Here is a 21203-nt window from a genome sequence, read left to right as displayed (position 1 = left end):
CAATAATAATAATCGCCAGCACGCATACAAAAGAAAAAAAAATATAAATCTTTCCTCTTTTTTTTTCTCTTCTTTGTGCGCTTGCACATATCGCATCGAGCGAGGTTTTCACACGTTGCACGTGCTTAAGATCGTAGACCTTCTTGACGTTCGACTAATTACATAACGTCCTCGCCACAGTTACCGATAATAAAATGTAGCTTTACGTGCAACGACTGTACATGTGCGCGCGTGTATATGTGTCTATCATGCGATCGCACACACATGTGCGCGCGTTACGCGAAAACATTATATACACGCACGCACACCGAGATATCTAGAAGTGCGTGGAACGGAGAACTGCGAGGTTTGCGGGTTATGAATAGCACGTGAGTGACCACGAGGTTCTCGTCACATGCTCGCGGGACGAGTTTTCCGAGCCGTGAGTTGTCACGAGCGCGGCGACGGCGGCGGCTCGTCCACATGATTTTGAGTCGGCAACGGCATTTTCGGCTCGATCTTGCACAACCGACCGAGTCTTTCAAGCTTGAAGTACCGCACGTGATTCCATCGGGACAGCCGCGTCGTCTCGTAGCGCCCGTCGTTCTTCATGTCCACGACGAAGAATTCATGATTCTACGTCGAGTGTGTTCTGTCTGAAAACAATGAACGTTCCCCTTGTCTCTCGCTAATTAATTCTTTCTATTTGCTTTACGTTTCTTCCTCAGAAAGGAAGGCGTTTTTACACCAACGACCGTAGAGTAATCTTGTTAAATTAAGCGGGAAATTAGCTTAATCTCGGAAGAAGAGATGAATTATTACAGTTTTGTAAAAACAGTGAAACGTGTGCAAGATCGTAAATGTTGCCGGAAGTATATGCTGAGCTGTCTCAGAGGTTATTTATACATAACCAATAAATTAATAACAGCACTTGTAAATTGTAATTCTTATAATTGAAATCTTTAGTTTTCCAATATTTTTTATTCCAAAAGAAATCAACTTCAAATCGGTTATAAAAGCCTCCTACAAAATTTACAGCGAGTCGATCTGCGACACCTTGTATTGTCAAGAGCATTCGTTGCTCATTAAACAGCTGAAGATGCAGCGTCTGGAAATGTTAATAATAGACCTTTCCCAGCATAATCTTAGAATCTGCCATAAAATTTGCAGTAAGTCCGTCTTGCGACGCGCGCCCGCGACAGCCAGGAGCTCGTTCATTGCCGAACTCGCGAAATTGCCGAAGGTACAAGCGTCTAGGATTGTTAATAATAGACCTGCCCCAAGAGAATAGCGCGTGCGGTGTTTCGCAGAACGCATTTGGACCTTACGCGCTATTTTTACCTGTCGATACCGTCCGCCTCATTTACGGTCTCCGTTCGTCACACCATCGCCTGTTTTGCTCCAGAATAGTTATTTTACGGTCTCTTAAGCGTCAAACATCGCGGCAAATATCGGCTATTTAACGCCCCTCGCACCGGAAAGCAATTTGTCTCTGGCCGCTCTTTTCTCGTTAATCTCGTTCTTGTACCTTGAAAGGTCAAAGAACTTTTTGGACAATTTGCCAATTCTAGTATTATAATAGTATTACTGATACAACTCTACTCACAAAAGACGTAACGCCTCGAAAATTACAGAAAGGAAATTGAGAGATGCATCAGACGATACACCGAGTTTTCTGTTGCGCAACTCGTTCGAGGAAAAAGTTCTCCTTTTATGTAAAATAAATATTTAAAGGAAGAAATCAGTGTCTTAGCCGCGTAGCAACTCCGTGTTGCTTGAGTGTTAAAAAAATGTATTTAATTTTTATTAACTTTATGACTCTTCCATCCACGCGTATCAATCGATCTGATTCGAGCGATTGACATTTTCAACGAGCCGCTGTTCTCATCCGGCCATGGAAATTTTTCTCATCCATTATTGACGAGATGCAACAATGGGCTAACCTACAACGTCCTCAACGAGATTAAAAATGGATAGATTTTTCCATTATTTTAATTTTAGAGTTTATTCTCTTCGTTTTCCCGCAAAATGTGGGTTAGCCCGCTGTTGCAGCAAGGCAACCTTCAATTGATCACGTCGAGATGCTTCCGGTAACACAGTGGTTTTAAATTCGATCGATATCCTTAACCGCGTTGCACGGAAAATCTGTACGGGATTAATTGACGGCGAGCGTTTCGCGCGATGCAATACAATTGGCAGATAGGGGGGTCTCTGCCTCGCATGATTCATTGAGCATATTTGACATAGATCTTACACAGATAGATTACAATACTAATACTCTAGCGTGTATTCTCATGATATATATATATATATATTTTTTTTAGCTACATATTTCGATATCGCTCGTTTCGTACTTTTTTCGTTTTTCGAGCACGAGCAAAAATTGGCATGCGTATTAATTCCGATAAGGTACTGTGCGTCACAAGAATTACATAATATTTTCATTGCACGCACACTAATCGATAGTACGGTACAGTTGAAGTCAATGCTACATATTCGCTACCGGCTATCGCGTACCATGTCATACCAGTTCGTGAACTTGACACTTAATCTGGTGCTCGTTTATCAGAAATATATGTACGTGCTGTCTGCAACGTATCGTAATGTACATATAGAGCTTGAAAGAAATTCCTTGACCGATCTTCGTGGAGAGAGATTGGGCATACCGATGTGAAAAAATATTTTCAAACATATTTTTGAAAATTTATTTGCGTTTTTTTTCGTGGTCAGAAACAATCTGCTTACCGGTGTGAGAAGCGAATTTATTTCGAGATAGAAATAAGGTAGAAATAGATAAATCGCTTTATTTGCTGTTTATTTATTTCTCCATATAATTATTAATAAACTTAAATCCCGAGAAATTCAGTTAGAAGTTAAATCTAAATAGATTTTAAATGCGTCTCGTATTAAAATATAACATATTTTTTTTATTAATGGATTAACGTACTAAATTATTCACGTAATGTCTTACGTAAGCTTGTTAGAAGGACAAGTGTATAGTTTCTAAGCTGATTTCTCAGTGTTAATATTTTCGTCAAGCACAGACGTTCGGGGAAGTCGTATTATAACCACTTTTAGCTTTACGATGACTATAAAAATCATGTTTGTCAAATAATTTCTTATGTCAATGTCACATCATCCGAAGATTGTTTCAAGATTTTCAAGCGTTATCAATTCTAAACTGCAATTAATCGCCTGCATTCTGTTTTTTTTTTTTAATATACTTGTATCGAATATCGATAGCATCGAATATTGAACTCCTTGAAACAAGTTGTAAGATCTATATATAAATTGGCGTGCTAAACGGTTAACACACCTTTTTAAAATTTAATTTTTGAAGATATATAAATTATTTGTTCTACAATGAAAAATTTATTAGCATATATTTCTCTATTAAGACATTTCTCGTTTCTGCCATTTTTGTCTGTTCTATTATAAATATTAACATTTATTTAATTTAGTTTGATCTATTTGGACATTCGAGATTTAACTAAAATTTTAATTAACGTAGAGAAATTGATGTTTATAATAGAATTCTATTAGCCATTAAGACCATTTTTATATTTTTCTCATGTTGAGTTAAGAGAGGATAATGGCCTTGTGCATCATAGGAATGTATCACATTTCTCTAACTGATTATTTATATATCTTCTAAGAAAGCGAAGAAAAAACTATCCACGAATCTTTCACGTGTTTAGTAAGCATTACCAAAGATTGTCACAACATATTTTTTGTGGCTTACCACATGTCCGAGAATTAAAGATCAAGTTACAAGGTCTTACGAAAAAAACATTCTATTAGGTTTTTGTGTTATACCTTCGGAAGTCTGGAAACTACGTTATATATTACAATATATGTATATATATTAAGTGTCGATATAACATTAATATTATATTTTGTTGCTTTTTTTATTTTATTAATAACTATATAATATTAATTTCATTCTATTTTTATACATACATATATGTTTAGTAATAATAACTTACTTTTTATTAGCGTTTACATTTTATTAGCATTTTATTAGATTGAACTTTTTATAATGACAAGCAACTCGATAATTTAACCCTTTTTTTACAAAAAAACGATTACATATTATTAGTATAACTAATGCCTCGCTTAATCGCGTATTACTAATGCTTAATCAACACTTATTAGACAGTAATTAGTGACGCTGCTATATCAAACATGTATATATAAGGAAAAAGTAATGGACGTAATGATTCATTTTTCATAATAACTCGCAGGCAAAGTCTAAGGCAAAGTCTTATATCGGTTCGAAGAACTTTGCTTGCGTCTCGCACCTCGAGATGCGATAACTAGTTAAATTACCGGGTCATGCATACGTTATTCCCGTTGAGCTTGAAGGGGTTTGTATAGCCTCTTTTCTCTCATTATCAGTAACGGATCCAGTCGGACAGTAGATTGGTAATAGATTAAATTGCGCGGAGGGTGCGCGTGCGCGAGAGAGAGAGAGAATATATTGGCCCTATGTTTTTGACAATGTGCCTAGGCCGTTCTATAACAGTCCGACGTTCCAAATCATTATGCTTCGACTATTCGTGAGGCATCTTTACAGGCGTCAACCTGCCACGAGGACGGTGAGCAAAGTGCGCTCGCCGTTTCATCATCCCCCGAAACCTCGACCTGTCGTCGAAACGACAGACGCACGGCTCTTGTCAAATCGTAAATCAAACGCTCATTTTCTTTTATGTCGCGGATTATTCCGTTCTAACTGAAATTATGACAATCGGTTCAGTAAAGTAAATATACAGGGTGTCTCGCAAAAACCAAAAAATTGTTGCAAGAAAATTGATTATCTTACGGAAAATATTTTCCATCATATTTCCCCTTTACAATCTCGCAAAAATTATATAATATGATAAAATAATTATTTTTAAAATATACTTTTGACATTTGTTTAATTAGAAAAGTATCAGTTAATACAATGGATAATTATGTTCAATGCCAAGAGATATTTGCACAATTATACGTATAACAATTGTTCAGTAAATTCGCAAATACGCAGACATTCTAAATTCTTTTGATACTTTCTGATACTTTATTACATTCTGCCAAATATTTTTGCAAGAAAATTATTGTGTTAAATTTCTCTCACTATATTTTTTTTTCAAATTTACAGCTAAATGAAAAAACAACAAAGTGAAATGCGCGTGCGTTTTTATAAAAATATTACTTATATTTCTGTACTTCTTATTGGACACCTTGTATCTTCTATACTTGCGCGAAGATATGATATCTGAGCATGCTCGGGCGAGTGTGAGGAAAGGGTGGTTAAAGGGCTGAATCGAAACCGCTTTTAAAATAGCCGAGGTACAGGAAAGACGGACTCGCGAGCCTTTCCTCGCGCATGCATACCCCGTTAGGCGACGGGGAAGCGTATGCTGGCGCAAAATCGTTCACGTTGCACAGTCGCAGACGACCGCGGAAAATCGAAGCGGCGGGCGATGCATCGCCCCCGACGGTCGCGCCAGTGCGGTGCCGCCGGGACGACCCTTGAGGATTCTGCCGGCTCCTCGTCCTGACGGAAATAGTGCGCGGCCGGTATGCGTTGCTCGTGCGTGCCCCACGGACGGCGGCGTGGGGAATCCCAAATTCGATTGTCATCCGGCAACGCGAAAAGAAGCGAGATTCGGCCCTTCGCTCTTCCCGAAGCCGGCGAATCCGTCCGCGAGGACTCCATTTTCGGCCTCGACCGATCTAGCCATTGACAGAGGATACGCGAAACGTGATCCTCGCGAAAGCATGGCGGGCGTAGCGGTCTCCGTTTGCCTTTGTCTCTGATAGAAAATTGTCCTTGAAGGAAAATTCGATGAGAGAAAAGTTGCCGTGATTTAGTCTCGAAGTGGAGGATTGTTCGCGGGAAAACTTTACCCTGCGGCACGAAGTTTTTCCCGAAGAAAGAGAAATCGTTTCTAATGCTTATCGTCATGTGACTTTCATGAGATTACGTAATTCCTCTTTCTATGTACTTTTCCGTTTAAATCTCAAGAATATATACGTTATAGAATGAAGAAAGTTTTTTTTACACGTGATAAGAAAGAAAGATTATAGTACAAAGAAGTTACTATATTGACAAAAAATAATGCGTTTATATACAGAGTATTTTATCTCTATTGGAATGTTTCAAGATCCCAAGTTTTTTAGGTAAATTATTAGATAAATAATTCCTGATTGAGAATATTGAGATGCTTGTTGTTTTTCTGATAAATTAACAATTGAGAGTGAGCGGCTTCTGAAAAGAAAAGAAAACACATGAATAATTCTTCAGTCAATGTCAAGACTTACTTAATTTTTAATTTGAAATTCCATTGTACAAAAATATACAATTATAAATTCCATCACATAAAGTACGATATTAAAAATTAAAAAGACTTTAAATAATACTTCGTGAAACTTTTTCGTTAAAGAGGGATCCACTTCGCGATCCGCATGGATTTATTTATAACTCGCTATAAATTGTTGCAGGGTAATTTTATTAACAATTTTTCATATAAACCTGAGTATACCTATATGAACATCGAATGCGCACGTTCGTATTATTATTTATTCAATATCGCACGAGTTGAATTGCTGTGTACAGTAGCGAACGCCGAATCTGATTGAGTACTTATATTTGGCGCAATCAAGAAAAGAAGCAAACGACTTACAAGCACGAATATGAATATCCATTCGCATTCGTTCGGCGTTCGTTCGCTATACCCAGCTTAAGAATACCTCTCGTAATATTTCCTCATACACGATTCGCAATCAGGTATTTAGTTTCTGTGCTTTCCAGCCTTCAGACTGTAATTTACTAGCCATAAAACGTATCGCCGTCGATTCCTTTCCGCAGAAATTTTCTGCGAACGCATGAAACGCGCGAATATAAAGCGATGAACTCTTTCAAACGAACGATTAGATGTAAATGCGAGTAACATTATACGACATGTAAGGCACCTTCGTGCAGCAAAACAGATTTCAAGGAAAAATTATTTTCGACGCCAAGGACGATTTTTCGTAATGTATAATACGGCTTGATGCGCCCCGCCGCGAATGCACGATGTCGAGGGTCGAGTATGTTTGCAGGACGCAAATCCAACGAACGGCGGTTCTTCTTATCAGCGTCCCGAGACATCTGGGTGTACTGTAGATATTTCGAGCATTATCTCTCGAATTCCTGCGGTAGCGGGTACTCGGAGTACAGAAGGATACGCGTTTAATGTATATGTACTCGGACGAGCATCAGCCCGCTCGATCAATGAAACCGTACAATCTAGACATTAATACGCTCGCGCGATATCTGGATGTTTTAATGTACGTTTTGAAACACAAGCCCTGCAGGTTGGAATCTGGAACGAGAATGCGATATGTCGTATGCACGCACGTTGGAACGACACTTGGCATTACGTTTCAAAAATAAATTCTCTCGCAGGCGATTAATTCGCAGACGAGTCGCTTCTTCTCGATCGGTTTTTTTTATTCCCCATTTTTTTCCTGCACGTATAACCATGAATTCAAATTAGGAGGTGTTATATTCAGTTGACTGTATCATATTATGTATCAAAAGATAATGTGAAAGAAATAACAACTTTACTGGGAAAAGAAAGCAGTAATGAAAACAAACGAAATTAGAGACGAAGATTATAAATCTGCGAAATCCGATGATTCAATTATTCAATAAAATAATGATAATTCATTGGATGAAACGGCATGAATCGTAAAATATTTTTTGGCTCCAACACAAGTATACCCGTCTTCCTGGGACACTGATTTCCTTTTCGCGCATCACTGACAAAAATTAGCAACTCCATTTAGTGGTCGTACTATAATTGCTCTCACAATCAGCGAGCGTTCGCGCGCCTGCTCGAATCAGAAAAAAATTCGCTGCTTAGTCTTACAATTAGATAAATTATCTTAGAAGATCGTCTTAGAAAATCAACTGGCAGATTAGGTTTGCAGCGACCACTATTATTTTGCCTTCCGACTTTTATAATGCAGTAAACGTTGAAGCGAGAATACATTTGATACTTTGTGCTCATCGACAACGACTCGAATTCAGTTTACGAGCGATATACTCCATAATAAAATCACGCACACGTATTTAAGTGCCATTAAATAAAGTGTACTTTACTCCGATCTTTCACAATTTACTTATACTGAAAGCTGCGATAAAAATAAAATCAAGATTTGTACAATTTCGAAGTTCTTAAATTAAGTAAACTGTCATTAGCCTTTTAACACATTTATTCTCCATTTAGAGAGAAGCAGCTCTTAGTCTTTTTTTAAAAGATTCAAGACAGTAATTTTATTTAAATCAGAAATTTAATAGAGGAGCGAGATAAAAACCGGACTTAATGAAATTTTCATTCTCAATTCTACGGAAATGAAATATAATACATATTTCATCTTGATTATCCACGGAAAAAAAACGGCATTGCATTAATAGCATTAGTCAACAATAATTTAATTGGAAATAAGCTTGTTAATTCAATGAAAATATTAATAAAACAAACGCGCCATGCTCTTGTTTTTAATAAAAAGCAGTTTCATTAATATTGTTATTGAATGAACAAGATTATTTTCAATTAGACTGTCGTTGACTAATGCCAACAACAGTCTAATTAATATCTTCATTCTTTTTCGTTTAGAGTTATTTATATTGCCATTACACACTAGATATTCAAATGTTTCTCACATTTACTTTATGGATTCTTCGGTGTTAATGTCTATAGGAAATTAGGAATTAATTCTACGATTATCAATTTGAATGGTCGGCCGAAGATGAAGGAATCGGGTGTCGAGAGATTCTTCACTCTCGCATGAAGACATCAGTCGCCAAGACAGAGCTCGGTAGCCCGTTTTCTATTCTAATTCCGAATGCTATTCTGGTACCGGTGGAGGCAGCCAATGGGCAACGCGTCCTCCCGGCTACCGTACGCGCAAATACATCCCTCACGGGCTCCTCGTCTCGTCCGGCGGGTGCACCCCCTTCCCCGTACCGATCGCAGTCGTTCTCGAGGCATCGTGTGCGATGCATTAATCCTGTACTCGTACATATTACTTGCTACCGTCGTCCCTTCGTCCTTCATCGATAACCGCGGTGAACGTTCCTGAACCGATCTCTCGGTCTACTCCAAACGTTCGGTCGAAAGAAGAGTGGTTTTGCACGCCGATCAGGATAAGCCTGAGGGGAAGATAACGTCTCAGCCGAAAGAAGGGTGCGATGCAGTGGCGTCGACAGAAGAAAGTCACCCACGTGATCGGCTCCTCGAATCATGTGCTGCTCTTAGCGAGGTACCAAGATGGTACGGAAACACCACCTCAAAACAACTAACTGCGCGTGGAGAACGTAGCTTGTTGTATAATACATTGAATCGATATACTAAGAGTCGATATATGTACAGAACGTTGAGATTTAAGCAGAGGAATATAGAGGAAGGTGAAGGAAAACGGTGCGAAGTTTCTCTTATCGCTAGTTTGTACGTGAATTAAATAATTCAATTCGCTTCTCGTCCGTGTCATCAGTTGAATAATTTAAATACACTTTCTGAAGTATAGTCTCGAAGCTGTAAGATGCGAAATTAGTTCGCTGCAGCTTCGAGAGTTTCCAGTTTAAATTTTCTAGTTTATCCATCTGATTCTATCAATACATGTCGAAGTAATTGTGTTTGTGTATAAAAAATTCTAGATGAGGCGATTATAAAACACATAATTCGTGTACGTATTTTGCACGAATTTGCTTTATAATCGTCTTTTTTTTTTGTCTGACTGAAACACTCTTAATATCGTTGTGTGTACGTTACTCAACGATCAATTTCATAAACACTTCCTGCGCGGTACCGGTGAATTTCTTCATGCATTTAGAAGGATACAGTCCTTGCATTAAACACAACGTGCGAGGTAGTCGTTCCAGCTGTCATGGAAATAGCTAACAATTTTCTCTCGTTATTAAACGCGACTGACAATCCGCAATTACATGTCCATTACGTGCTCACTTTTTGTCAATTTAATTCATGTACGTATGCTCACGAAGCATCGATTTCCTAGAACTCGAATTCACTTATCAATTATCATATATTATGATATAAAAGTCCGAATGTACCTACAAATTTGATTGGACGAAATATTACGATAATTAAAATTTTTTACAAAATTATTATTTAGGTATCTTTAAAATACCTTTCTGATATTTTAAGATTCAAATTATTAAAAACTCCGAATATTCTGCAGCGTACATCAATTTATTATTTATCGCAAAATTTTTATTTCATTAACTTGATTGAAGATAACGCAGTTTGTGTAAGTCTCTAATCACATTGTTTTCGGTAACAGCTCCACCCGGTGAAGAGGACGAGGAGGAGGGTTTGCGAAAGGCCGACTTTGTGAAGAGCCAGGAGAAAGAGACGAACGCGCACACACATTTCGAACGGAATGGACAGCAGGGCGGCTACAAGCCGCGTCGGGCCGGTACCAGCACCAGCGGCGGCAGTACGAGCGGCTACGCCAGCAGCGGCTCGAGATCGCAAAGGGACGAGAGCGCGGGCTCGCCGTCGCAGCCCAAGATCATCTTCAACGAGGAGGAGTACACGAGGATCACGACGCCGCGGCAGGACGTCCTCTTTAAGAAGGGCTACCTGTCGCGCAAGAAGCCCTGGACTGGAAACGCGAGCACCAGCGCCACGCCGTCGACCACGGAGAGTCAGTCGGCGTCACATTCCACCGCAGGTGATTATCTTAGAATAAACTTATTGCTAAATGCTTTAATGGCGAATGGAAAAACGAGGCTAAAACGCCAGCAAATTTACCTGTTTCTTTATTCACCAATTAGCCAATCAAGTCAAATTAAAATAACAATAAGTGACACGAGATCAATATGTAAATAACAACTAACAATAAGTAGAAAAATGCCTTATTCGATCTGAACCTCTTAATAATATTTCATATATGAATTTATATATACATTCAGTTCTGTAACTAATTATATATAATAAGTTAAAATATTCCAATTATAAAATTGCCAATATAAAAAAGACAAATTTGTTGCTGAAACATAAGTTCTAAAATTTAAGCGTCTATTCGTATCTACCTTACATTTATTTACTCGAGGCACAAGCCTGCGTCTCTTTAGTCTTTTCTGTAACAACACTTTGGAGAAAGTTTTTATCGTCTTATCGTTAATATGCTTAGTCTGTTGATAAATGAATATATATTTAAATAACAACGTCTTTGCAGACGGCAGCGAAACTACAGAGGACCAGCAACTATTGGATAGGGACAGTGGAACGGGAGAATATCCGCCTATGGTAGAGCCAGGAGCGCAACTAGGATACGGAACGTTTTACGATCACGCGAGCGGCTACTACTATGAATATCCTGTGATGTTGGTCGGACCTGCACCAGTACCTGCTCAAGTTGGACCAAGCGTTCTAGCGACTGTACCCTGCGGTCCAGTTCCTCTAAGACCGATCGAATGGATTAATCCTGCCTTCGTGCCTAAACTTGCCAATCAGCCATATTGCTTAATGGACTATCAGGTGAGATAATCCAAAATTTGTTGTATTTCCATTAGGCGTTTGATTGAAATAAATCTATGAATTTAAGAAAAATTAAAATATTACAATTAGATAATGAATAAAGTATCTGTTTTGGAATCGACTTCAGGAATATTTCAAATTGTTTATTATTACTATAAAATAACATTGAGACTCTGAGATTGTGCGTGGAAAAAGATTGCTTCTTATTAGTTCTAAATTATAATATATATACATATTTGATTAATTATTTAATTTTTTGTAGAATCAAAGTACGGAACCGGTCGCGATAATGGAGGAGCAGAACGGCACGATAGTGACGGCGGAAGCTTCCAACAGCGTATGGAATGAGAGCGGCACTGGTAGCGCTAGCTGCAGCGGTAGTGTCGCCGGGGAGATCGAGGAGCAAGCCGAGGAGGCGGACAACGCGACCGTGGAGCATCACCCCGCGAAGGAGCAGCTCCCAGAAGAGCAACCACTGGAGCAACCACTGCATCTCGAGGGACAGCAACATATAGAGAATGGCATGACGACGGTCGATCCCTACCTGGATCCACTAATGATGCAGGAGCCAGTGCACATGTCGCATATGATGCCGGCCGTGCCGCAGCCGTACATGTATCCTGGCCACTACATGTTCGGGCCTCCCTTGGTCAACGTTAATGGTTAGTTACGAGATAGATAGATTTAGGATCGGAGTTTCCCCCCAAGTAATGTGCGCGTGCTATAATATGCGAATTGGCAAAATCCGCATTTTGCTCTCTGCTACTTGCATGAGCAGACCTACATTTTTGCGCTCGTTAGCCTTCGTTCTGTTCACAGTCGGATGGACGGAACAACGGACAAGTGTGTTGATTGCCCACGTTTGCGTTTAAGAGAAAGAGGCGCATTTCGGGGAGGGAGTGCTAGCACGATCGAGATACAATATATCATGTATAGCAGTCGTATCAGGAAAAAAATATAATTTTACTAGAATTTATAGTATTTGTTAATTAATTCAAGAAATTAATTCAAATGACATTGTCCAATGTGAATAATAAAAACTAGAGTAGTAGTGAAAATTGAAACAAACTGGAGTTGAACAGAAACTGGAATTGGAATTCGTTTTTTATTACAGTGAAGCTTATTTGTAGTTATCCACAATTTTCTTAGCAACTTTAAAAGTTTTAGTTTTTAACAAACTTTTAATTCTTTATTGTTTATAATAAAAAAGCTAAGATAAGATGTCTAAATAATTTTCTAAAAGATAAGCCGACTCGAGATTAAAAATTTAATCAACAACTTAAAATTGCCAATACGGAGTCATCGCGATGTATAAAAATAAACACAAATTTCACGAGATAAAAAGAATTCTAGAAAAAGCGATACTCAATTATCGAACTGTATTTAAATCTATGTTGATTGACCGCTCCTTCCTCGTACTGCGCTACACTGGCCGTAGTACGCTTGATTGTACCTATTTCTAATGTTAAACGAGAACAGTGTCGATTGGAAGCGCGGCCAAGGAAAAGGGATATGCCCCGATTCATGACTTCTGTCCCGTCCATCGGCATCATTGCTGTTTTATTACCGCCGTGCCTCTACCACATTCAAGGTAAAAGGTAATAATTCGCAAAAAAGGTACCACGCTTTAGACACGATCGTGGACACGGGGAGCCTCGAGCCCTTCGCAGCCTCGTGAAACAGTGTCGCGAGGATGATCGCTCGGCGCTATTTTTTTCATTTCGAGAGTCAGCCCGGTGCATGTGTAGTTGATTCTTCACGATCGTCCCTAAAGTTCCAACTCTGTACACGCTCGACTTGTCTGTTTGTCGCTCTCGACTAGCGACATGTGTCACTCGCATAAATGTCAATCGATGTCAGCTTTTCACAGCTGCGACACACGCCGTATTGTCTCATTGTTATCTCACATACTGCACCAGTAATGAAGCATACTTATCTCATGCGAGAGAAGTCCATTGACTTCGCGACCGACGTCACGAAGAAGATCACCGAGTCCCGTGGTCGCACCGGCACAATTTAACGTCGAAAATATGTCTTGGCGAGTGTCGTCGCGAGAGATGAGAGAGTTTGGCAACGGCAACGCATTGCCACATCTCTCAAATAGAGCTCGTTTAAAAATAACACTTTGCGTGTCATTTGCTTCGATACACGGAGAAGTCGCAAAGAGAGAGAGAGAGAGAGGCAGCGAAAAACCAGATTCACTTTTCGTGGCAACTCCGGCACGTCGTCTAGCCGCTCATTTTTACGCTCCTCTGAATCATAATTGAATCGCTCGTCGAATCGCCAAATGTCGCACTGAAACTATTATTCGTTGACCGGTATCTCCGTATCTTCCGACAGATCGATAACGCGCGACGATTTTTTTGTCCAAGGTGTTACCATCCAGAGCGGGCCATTGGTGAGAACTATGGACGTAACAGCTATGACAATGGCGTGCGCCAAGCGAAGAAAGAAGAGAAAGAAAAGAAAACAGAGAAGACCTACTTTGGTAAGCCGATAATTTTTATCTAATGCAAATAAATAAAGATAAATGCTACTAAAGCTTTAAAACTGTTCTTGTGAAAGAAGTAATAAAAACACATATAAAATGATTAAATAAATCGTAGCTTGTAACTATTTTTGTTGTAACAATTTCAATACGAAATTCTAATCTATCTAATTTTTCATCGAAATTCTAATCTATTCTAACTTTGTTAAATTCTAACTTGGTTCTAAATTTTGATTAAATTCAGGGTAACACCGAAGATGAGGAGGAAGGGGAATACAGTTCCGAATGTGATAATGATGTATCGTCTTCCCGACTACCCTGGTCAGAATGTCCGACCTCGACCGCGACTACAACGACGACGGCCGCGAATCGACCGCTCAATCCCGAGTGCCAGGAATTTCAATTGCGGTCGGTCCCGCAATCGCGAATTCTCTCTGATCCTGTTTCGACATCCGCCGTCGCCACCGTGACCGAAGAAGTCACGTCGTCTATCAACGACGCGCCGGATGTGTCATCCTACGTCGAAACGGAATCCGCCGCCAGTCGCGAGACCGAGACGTGTGATTCGTCAACTGCTCAAAGTCTAACGAACCAGGAAGAGGCGACAATCCGTAATTCAGAGCAAGCCGTTAGGGAGACGTCTTTGGACGGCATTCAATCGCCGGCGGTTGGACACGCGCCGAGAAACTGGAACGCAGAAATTAACGGTCAAGCGAGTCGTCTAGTCGCGAATGTGGAAGCGATAATAACGAACGAAACTACGGAGATAAGGAGCACCGCTCCGACTGAACACGAAGCGCCCTCCAGAACTGATAATGCTACTTTGGAGAACGATGGCGATTCGACCAGTGCCAATGCGAAGCGTGAGCCATTCGAAAGTAATAGTAACGACGTTAGTACAAGTACATTGAGTGATCGCGTCAGATGCCCTGAAGAAGGTTTAACTAATGGCGATGCGAACCACGAATTACTTGCCGACTTAACGGAGAAGACGTCGGAATCGAGATCGGTAAGTCCTCAGGATAATGGCTGCTCCGATTCAACAACGATGAACGCCAACGAAAAAGAGGAGGTTCAACGATTACGATACTGCAACAATTCATCGGTTACGCGAGCGGCGTCACTTGGATTGCCCAGGAAGTACAACAAGAAGGGTCTGAAATTCGTGAGAGAGTCCACGCCCGGGCCGGACTTGAATGACGTCGCGCATCTGGATGCGGAGAACAGGACGCTCGTGCAACAATTCGAAGCTGTCGAGCTGTCGGACGCGGATTGCAAGTGCAGTATTGCGAACGATAAGCTGAGCGAGACGGAACGGAAAGTGGCGAACGAGATAGACGCGTCGGAGGTGCGTACTGAGGACACGGTCAAAGCGGCGAGCCGGGACACGATCGAAGGCTCGAACGAGGACTCCGGATTCGAGAGCCAGACTCGGCTGACGAAGAAGTATCCCATCACGGCCGCGGTGAAAGAGTGGCTGCGTCGCGCCAACTCGCCCGATCTTTTCGTAACGTCGGCGTCGACCTCGGAGAGCGAGACGGACGAGGACGATGATGAAGAAATGGATGGAGAGCCGCCAAAAAACTTGCAAGGCAACCCCATGCCTGCACTATCTGCTAATAGCGGCGTCGACAACGTCACATCGTTGTCGCGCACGGCTAGCTGCGGCGAATTCGCAAAGACCAACAACAATAACAATAACGCTAGGAATAACGATCAGATGGAAGCCGATTCGACGTCAACATCGATCGGCAGGAGGAAGAGGGACGCGAAGGTTGTTAAAAGGAAGACGACGGCAAAGAGAAACGACAAACGAAACAGGAATGTCGATGAGAGGACGCAGAGCCAGCTGGTTTCCTCGTTGGTTTCGTTGGACTTTGTCACTGCCGTGAGATCGAGCGACAAGCCGAAGAATAATGTTGGTGACGTTTGCGAATTTACTCAGGAGGATAGCGTTGCGGGTATGAGGGTTGCTTTAAGTTCTCGGATAAATTCGAAGAGAGTTAACGCAAGGCGCATGAAGACGTTGAGAAAAATTGATAAAAATCCCGTTGAGAATATCGACATCAAGATGCGACGTGTAGATAATTTGAGGGGCAAGGAAGTGAGCGAGGGCGGCACGGTGAGCGTGCGGACGTTCGAGAAGGGGGAGATTATCGTCTCGGAAGACGGCAGACTGCTACCGACGTCCTCGTACGAACCCGTCATTCCGTTCAACGATAATCACGGTGATCCCGTCGCGAGGACCGCCACTTACGTCGACGTGATTAACAGGAACGTGGAGAAGACGACGTGCGAGAAGACTAGGAGCAGCAGCGATAACGACGAGAACGAGAATAGCGCGATGATAGCGTCCTCGGTCAGCATAGAGGAGCCCGACGTGCTGGAGTGCTGGGAGGCGGAGACCGTCGAACCTGTGATAACCCCGCGGAGGATGCTGCTGCAGAGTCCGGGGGTTCTGTGCGAGGGCGAGGCGGCGGAGGACGACAGCGCCGAGCTCGAGCGGGCCATCGTGGAGCACGTGCAGAGGTATTACCGACTCGCGCGGGACACTGCCAACACCGAGGAGGAGTCGAGCGAGTTGAGCACGTCGGTGATCTCGTCGAAATCGAGAACAGTGCCAAATGAATGTCCGGCCGAGAAGAGGACAATCGGGTATTTCCGCGGCGAGGAGATCCCGATCTTCATGCCGGACAAAAATCAGGACGTTATCATGGACGAGAGGATACCCGTCGACGAGGCGTTCGAGATGTACGAGAGCTGTCACAACGGGAAATCGCCGTTCTTGTCGTTCGACACGAGGATGTTCGAGCGACGGCCGTTGTACGGACAGAACAGCGAGGGTCCGGTACCGTGCAGAGCGGTGTGCTGCAACATACAATAATTACCGGGAAGAATATACGGTACACCGCAAACTCTTTTTTTTTTCCTCAAGCGAAAAAATATATTATTATAACATGGCTTATATTATAATAATATATAATTACGTAATCGCGTCAGGGCCATCCTTTTCGAAGTAGGGCCACGGACGTTGCGCTTTTTCTCCGGGTATATCACGTATATGTACGTGTCGTACGCACCCGCCCCCCCCCACCTCCCCCTCACGATACAAAGAAAAAACCCGAAATGTCCCGTCTCCGTCGTACGGAGATTCAATCGAATCGAATATTCTTTCGAAGAGTTCAGTGACACACGCTCAAGGACTGAACGTTAACAAAAACCTCAAAAACATCGCGGATCGCGATTACATTTTTGTAAATAGTTTTAAGAGTTCGTTTGTGATCGTATATATATATAACTCTTTCAAAATTTTATGTGTGTGGGAGCATGCATTGTAGCAGTTCACTCTACGATAGCATTTTACCATTGTTGTCATTATACATTGCCGTAAATGTCATTATTCAAGGACAAAAGATTCGTAATGTTTCGGCGTTCAGCTTTTATCTGGACCGAGCTTATCGAGAGGTAGTACGTTTGTTTTTTTTTTTTTTTTTTCTTTCTCCGGATGTAAAAGACAGGAAAAGAAGCGCGAATTTTATTTTGGATGAAACGATGAAAAGAGGGAGAAAAGGGGAGAGAGAGAGAGAGAGAGAGAGAGAAGAGTTACACGTATATGGAGGAGTGTTGGCGGCACATATAGGAGATGCCAGACTGTTGTTTTTATTCTCGCTACGATATCTCGTAATACACTCACAGTCGAAATGACAAGAGCGTTATTTTTAGAATCTATATAAAAGACACGAATGTTAAAAAGACTAGGAGTTATTGTTGCACGTAATCACGTTGAATGGCCTTTTTGCTTAGGAAAGTTCTGAATGCTCGCAATTTTTAACTCGGCATTTGTCGCAGCGTCCCGCGTAATTCATCCGTGTGTGAGGTCTCCTCTTTCTTTCTCTGGACGAGAAAGGGAGGAGAGCGCGTAACCGAGGAGGTGCCGACGGAGCAAAATCGTTCAATAATACATATGCTTTTAAATATAGCGTTACGTAATAAATCGCGTAGATGTAATATCGCGTTCTCATAGGAGCTAACTAGCTGAAAAAGAGAGAAAAAGAAACCCGGGCAGAACGATAAGGCAGCGAGCCGTAGCCTTTAGCCTGTTATTGAGAAGTATAACGAGATGTATACATATAGCAAAATCTTAGACGACGGTTACGTAACGATCTGTATTGCAGTGATCGACGGACGTTTAGAGCAGGGGTCACCGAATCGATTTCTCTCGCCTGATACTTAATTCGCAGAATTTGAATCTACATAAAAAGATATCGTGTCTCTCGCGTTTAACTTCGTCGTTGCAATTTACGGGAGCTGCGCGCGACGCCCTTTAAACTCCCGCGTCTCCGAAACTGGACGCGGACGACGAATTTTTCTCCCAAATTTGAATTCCACGGCACGGATCGCTTTAATAGTCGCACGAACGATCTCGCCTCTAAACGTTTGTCGAGAAATCAGGGAGAGGTGAGGTGAGGTCTTTCTTTTTTTTTTTTCTTTTCTTTTTCCGATAGACGCGTTTCGACCGGAATCGGATGAACGCACCGCAAAAGATATGCATATGTGTGTACTTACGCATATACACAAAAAGAAGCTGCACTTGTTACGACATAGCCCACGAACTTTAGTTGATTTGTGTCCAGGAATACTTAGATCGAGGTGGTTACCTTACTTAGGTTTGCATAATTGCCTGTAGGTCGATCGCTAGATCGACGCCGTTCGCGTGTCGTCTCATGTAATCCCATATCATAACACGTGACATACCTCAGAGGGATGTGTGTAAATAAAAGTCATTCGAGGCATTAGCAGAACGCGAAGCGATAATAAGTACCGATTAATTAATGATAATAAGGAGAGGAGAGGAGAATGATGTATAGCGACGATAAGACAGAGAGTGCTGGTGATGACGGCAACGGGGAAGGAGGAAGGGTTGGGAGGGAGGGAAGAAGGGAATGCGAAACCTAATGTCACGCAGCGGCGATACGTAGACACCATTGTTCCTGCAAAGCTCTAGTTTCCTTAAGCATGTATAAATCATTTCCAAGATGATCAGGCGTAGCCTCTATGGACGTTCGTTCACACCAAAGTAACATTAAAGAATAAGTATCGAATATATATCGTTACATTGAAAAAAAAAAAATATGCGCGTTGCATCAATTGTGTGCCTTATTCTGTGGCGGCCGTTTTTGTAACTATTCAAAGCACTCTCCTTGATAAATAGTCAGTAGCGAGATATCAAGGTACGATTAAGACTTGTTAAAAATTGATGAAAGATAGAGAGAGAGAGAATGAGAGAATGAGCGAGAGAGAGAGAGAGGCGTGCGGGAGGGCTCGCCCGCGATGATGATCCTTATCAGTGCATGCGTATTCGAATGTGAACTCGTTTAGATTCCTTTTCACGAAAATTATCGACCTCCATTCGTCGGACGCGTCCGGCCCGAATTGTACGCCGATTATTCATAAAGACATTAAAAGCGTTGCATCTTATACACACACGCGAGTCATGTACAATTATATTTTAGTTGAAGTTAACATGTATGGAATAAGTGTACTTGAATTTTGTTGTGTTTTTGCTTATAAAAATATGAATAAAATTTCAATTTTTAAAATCAATCTATCGCCTCCGATGTTTAAAAATTCACAAACGATGACTGCCGAGCGTGAGAGAGGACGCATTGGAGAAAGAAATATGGAAGATGTTATCCTTTATACCTTTTTATCGCCTTTTACGATTATGCATTTATACCATTTTTCATAATTTTTCAAAGCATTTTGCAAGCTATATCTACTCTTCGTATCGAAAGAAAAAAAACGGTAGGTATTTGAACTGTACATATACAAGACACTATACCGTGTGTCTCTTGATACAAATCTTCATTTTTCTTATTTATTATTTATCACGCTATTAATTTCATAATTTTTAAAGAACAAAAAGATTATATGACTAAAATTATCTATTTTTCAGTTTGACTATAATTATCGAGATACATACATGTGTATATATATTCGGGCGTTGCTTTTCTCACCGATCATTATTACGCAATCGTATCCTAAAACTTTATCAGTGAATCCTTTTTGCTTTTATTAATCAATGCACGGCGTTGCTAATATAAAAATATATCTTGAGATTCAGTCACAGAGTATAAGTCGCGTAAACATTCGATTCGATGCTTTACTTATTTTCTCACAGCCATTACAATCATTTTGGCTGTATCGACTTACCGAGGATAACAAATAATCACTATTTTATTATCGAAAAGTTTACATGTTCATATACATGTACCTCGGTGATCATATACATATACCGTTGGTGTTCCGTTTTCCTTACTGACCACCATTATCCAACTAAAATTAATTCTTATAATATTCTAAAACATCCCAGTAAACGGAAATGAATTAAAATACTTTTTTTATAATTGAAATGTATTGAAATTTTCTAAACTATGGATTGAAATGGATTGCCTTATAGAAATGCATTTATTTCCACGAAGATCAATTCATTTTAATCCATAATTTGAAATTTCAATCTATTTAAAATGTTTTATCAATTATTTAAATAATAGAGTAAAATATGTATTTACTGAGACGTTTAAAAGATTATAAAAAAATAATTTTACACCATAAGAAAGACCAGAATTAGATCGCGTTACAGATTCTCGTTCGAAAAATTGTTTTTAATTGTTACCACTGCTACGTTCTACGTGCGCAATAGTTATTAAATAATATAATTAAAATCTAATTTTAATATTGAAATATAATTAAACGTAATTACGCGAGGATAAATGTGTATCATTCACGATGCAGCAAAAGATTGTCGAGATTATTAAATGATTTTATTTTGATTAATGAAAAAGACAGAGCGAGAAATTCGAATACAAGTTTCAATGCGGTTATTAGAGAAACTAAGTAAAAGTTATTAAGAAAGTAAGTAGGTAATCAGGACGAGTTCTAACTCAGGGGATCCGAGGGATGACGAGTGGCAGGGGGGCCGCGGGACGCAGGGAAGCCGCTCAGATGATTCTCTGCCTGGCACGGCCGCGGGGACGGGGGAACCGCGTCGTTGGTGCGGAGTCCGCGGGGAGGGAGGAACCGCGTCGTCGGTGCGAGGTCCGCGGGGTGGGGAGAACCACATCGTTGATGCGGGGTCCGCGGGGGGAAGGGGGACCGCGTCGGAATCCTGAACAGCGGGCCTCGTCAGAGGCTCGAAAACT

General features: G+C 41.0%; 1 protein-coding gene across 4 annotated transcripts in view; it reads left to right on the top strand.

The window, feature by feature from the left end:
* The window catches only part of LOC105453857, a 32011-nt gene extending 12406 nt beyond the window's left edge, over positions 1-19605 (top strand). Inside the window, exons 1-7 of one of the 4 annotated variants that reach the window (XM_011696121.1) lie at positions 5482-5948; positions 8712-9284; positions 10312-10704; positions 11212-11513; positions 11776-12175; positions 13886-14001; positions 14246-19605. In XM_011696121.1, the coding sequence (XP_011694423.1) occupies positions 9203-9284; positions 10312-10704; positions 11212-11513; positions 11776-12175; positions 13886-14001; positions 14246-16885 (3933 nt within the window). In that variant the 5' untranslated portion in view covers positions 5482-5948; positions 8712-9202 and the 3' untranslated portion in view covers positions 16886-19605. Of the gene's footprint in view, positions 1-5481; positions 8102-8711; positions 9285-10311; positions 10705-11211; positions 11514-11775; positions 12176-13885; positions 14002-14245 lie in introns of those variants that run through there. The other 3 variants (XM_011696120.1, XM_011696119.1, XM_011696122.1) reach the window with 3 other exon arrangements.
* The last annotated feature ends 1598 nt before the right edge of the window (positions 19606-21203 follow it).

Source organism: Wasmannia auropunctata, unplaced genomic scaffold (assembly GCF_000956235.1).
Source record: "Wasmannia auropunctata unplaced genomic scaffold, wasmannia.A_1.0 LD335994.1, whole genome shotgun sequence".
Classification (NCBI taxonomy): Eukaryota; Metazoa; Arthropoda; class Insecta; order Hymenoptera; family Formicidae; genus Wasmannia; species Wasmannia auropunctata.
Note: the sequence above shows the minus strand (reverse complement) of the source record. Positions and strands in the feature narration are given on the sequence as shown.